This window comes from Mustela putorius, unplaced genomic scaffold, assembly GCF_011764305.1.
Source record: "Mustela putorius furo isolate JIRA1106 unplaced genomic scaffold, ASM1176430v1.1 tig00537295_pilon_pilon_pilon, whole genome shotgun sequence".
Lineage (NCBI taxonomy): Eukaryota > Metazoa > Chordata > Mammalia > Carnivora > Mustelidae > Mustela > Mustela putorius.
The window spans coordinates 1,582,171-1,585,512 of NW_025422433.1; the positions used below are offsets into that span (position 1 = coordinate 1,582,171).

Below are 3,342 nucleotides of genomic sequence, written 5' to 3' on the forward strand. Positions count from 1 at the left end.
TGGAAAATCATATTCATTTTTGTACCTTTCGGATAGAAGCCATTCAGCATTCTTTAGATATATGTATACATACATACACATGCGTATGTAATCCAGAAAAGAAGGAAACCATTTGTGCAAGTTCAGCTCACCACAGTTTTGTCTTCTCTTCCCTTCCTTCTTAGTCCTTATTGATAAGATAATGTTAAAATATGTCACTATGTATTGTGACGGTACAATATGATACTGGTGTTTTCCTTGGATGAGTTAACATTTCCCTTTTGTCCTCTTTACTTTGGTGAGTAATGCCTTCATTAGACACCTTGAAAATGCCAGCAATTTCTTTCAGATAATTTATCTGTATTTGTGCGTGTGTGCATGAAACTGACTGTGGTTTATTTGCTCTTCTGAGCAGGTGTGAGTCTGGGCACATTCCCTGTTTTGCACATTTACACTGTCTCAGAAACTTTTATAATTAATTCCATTAAGAATGTTTTGTGGATAGGTTTATTTATTTATTTTTTTTTGTGGATTTAACTGAATGCATCTCTACAGGAAATCCAAGGAAGTAAAAAATAATGTGAAATACTTTATCCTCTATTCTGATTCCATAAATACTTACTTTATGCCAGTTTTGTACCAATTCCTTTCACACACTAGTGGGTCTGCCCTGAAACCTGATTCAGATATTTAGTCTCAGAAGAACAAGAAATGAACTGTATGCCTAAGCATTTGAACATGAAAGAACTGAAACACTCATTTTCTGAGCCTCTTTGGTTGGTTTATAACTGCTTCTTCAGTACTAAGCAGCTGGAAGTATAGGGTCATCAGACTCACCCGAGCACTGGTAATGTGTCTGATTCAGTATCATTAACTCTGCAAGACAACTTCGAAAAGGTACTAACCTAATGTGGACGGGTATCTGAGATTTTAGATAATACCCGAATATCCTGTTCTATGACCTTCTGTGTTGTACTTAAAGGTTTCCATTATAGGCATTTACTTGTCATTGCTTTGAGAATATATTTGTCCTTATCTCTATATATTTATCTATTTAAATATTTTAGCATAGGGGTTTTACCATAGGGAGTGAAGCAGAACATTACATTTTGTACATAGATTACACCTTTGGGTAAATTTTTAAAATGTTTATTCTGAGTAGAATGTTGGCAGTGGATAATCCCCCGTTTTTTAGGAATTTCATGTGCTCTATTTGGTACTGTTTGAAGCAGAAATCTGCAGAAGGAAGAGGAATGTCATGGCCAGTGGATTTTAGAGTTCTGATCCCCCCTGACTATGCAGGGCCAAGGAATTTTTCAGAGTTCTGGTTATACTGTTACCATGATTTTAAGCATCTTTAGGACAAAAGTTAAGCAGTGTAATTGAATGGTGGTGGTGTTTTCAGGTTCTCTCTGATTTGAGTATTTAGTTGTTTTATTACCATACGAAAAAAATCCGAACAAACCTGTAGCTTTTATAAATTTAGTATCTTAGAGAGATACTGTATCTCTCTAATACATACAATGTTCATATGCAGAACTATTAATGATATTTTGAATGTAATTAATTATTTGTATATGTACATTCCAGTTAATAAATTCTTATATCTGAGTGTATTTTTGCAATTATGTTTTATTTTATTGCATGTGAGGTGTGTAGAAATCCAGTTGTGTACAATCATGAAATATGTATTTACAGTAAAGTCTCTCTTTCTTTCCTTCTTTCTGATTCTTCCTGATGGTTCTCCCTCTTTTTCCCTCATCCCCATTCTTTCTAGAATGTATGTACAAACTTATAGTACTTTAAGTGTCTTTAAGCTCAGACTGAAAGACTTTTAATATTTATGACTGATGGCAACACAATGTCCATTATTTCATTTTCTTAAATTATGTATTAATGATTCACTGTTCATGATAATGTGGAACTAAATTGGTATAAGCTATGTCAATTTCAGTCATTTACTTAAGTACTACCTTTAATATTCTGTGGCCATGTCTTATGACAGATCCACCTCCCCCACCACCAACTTCTTTTTTTTTATGATTTCTTTTAAAAGTTGCTAAATGCTTGGTACAGGCAGGAAACATGTGCTAACAGAGTATGGAACAGAAGAATGGCAGTTCTTTCACGGGGTTTTTCCTGCTGGGGTTCTCTGACCGGCCTCAACTGGAGCTAGTCCTCTTTGTGGTTCTCCTGATCTTCTATTTGTTCACTCTGCTGGGAAACACCACCATCATTGCCTTGGCCCAACTGGACCCAAATCTTCAGACTCCCATGTACTTTTTCCTCTCCAACCTAAGCTTTCTGGACCTGTGTTACACGACCAGCAGTGTCCCGCAATTCCTGGTTCATCTCCGGACAACAGACAAGTCTATCTCATTTGGTGGCTGTGTAGCTCAGCTCTTCATCTCGCTTGGGCTGGGATGCACGGAATGCATTCTGTTAGGGGTCATGGCATTTGACCGCTATGCAGCCATCTGCAAGCCCCTGCAGTACACTGTGATCATGCACCCCCGTCTCTGTGCCCTCATGGCTTCTGTGTCATGGTTCATTGGTTTTGGCAACTCCCTGTTGCAGACAGTGCTCATCTTCCTTTTACCACTTTGTGGGAGAAATAAAATAGACCACTTTGTTTGTGAGATTCCCGCACTGCTCAAGCTTGCCTGTGTAGACACCACTGTGAATGAGTCTGAGCTCTTCTTTGCCAGTGTGATCATTCTCCTGATACCTGTGGCATTAATCATCTTCTCCTATGGTCAGATCGTCAGGGCGGTCTTAAGAATAAAGTCATCTGCAGGGCAGAGGAAAGCGTTTGGCACATGTGGGTCCCACATCACAGTGGTCTCCCTGTTCTATGGCACGGCCATCTATGCTTACCTCCAGCCCAGCAACAACTACTCCCAGGATCAGGTCAAGTTTGTTTCTCTGTTCTATGCCATCGTCACCCCCACGGTCAACCCCGTCATATATACACTGAGGAACAAGGATGTGACGGGGGCAATGAAGAAGGTACTTTGCAGGGGCCAGGACTCCAGATGACTGGGCAGGGAAGACCCTTTGATGGAACACATTGAATGCCAGAGTGATTAAGATGTTTGTGACCTACGTGGATCATCTCAAATTTCCTGTGATAAGTCTCAAGGGAATTTACTTACCTCATTTTTTGGAGCAAATGAGTGCTCAAATCCAAGTTCATGGATCCACAGAACTTCCAGAGAGGCTGATTTTTGTTCCTAGATCATTTGCATCTATATATGGATTTATTATTTAATTTGAGAAAGAGAGCACATGAGCAGCAGGGGTATAGGGAGAGGGAGAAAGAATCTCAAGCAAACTGTATCCTGAGTGCAGAGCCTGATGCTG

General features: G+C 39.3%; 1 protein-coding gene across 1 annotated transcript; it reads left to right on the plus strand.

The window, feature by feature from the left end:
* Positions 1–2,079: 2,079 nt before the first annotated feature.
* Positions 2,080–3,018, plus strand: LOC101675623 (putative olfactory receptor 2B8). Its single transcript, XM_004780004.2, has one exon. The coding sequence runs from the start codon at positions 2,080–2,082 to the stop codon at positions 3,016–3,018; it is 939 nt and encodes a 312-aa protein (XP_004780061.2).
* The last annotated feature ends 324 nt before the right edge of the window (positions 3,019–3,342 follow it).

Bases quoted from the DNA above. Each gene is read 5' to 3' on its own strand.
- LOC101675623 (XM_004780004.2), top strand. From the start codon at position 2,080: ATGGAACAGAAGAATGGCAGTTCTTTCACGGGGTTTTTCCTGCTGGGG.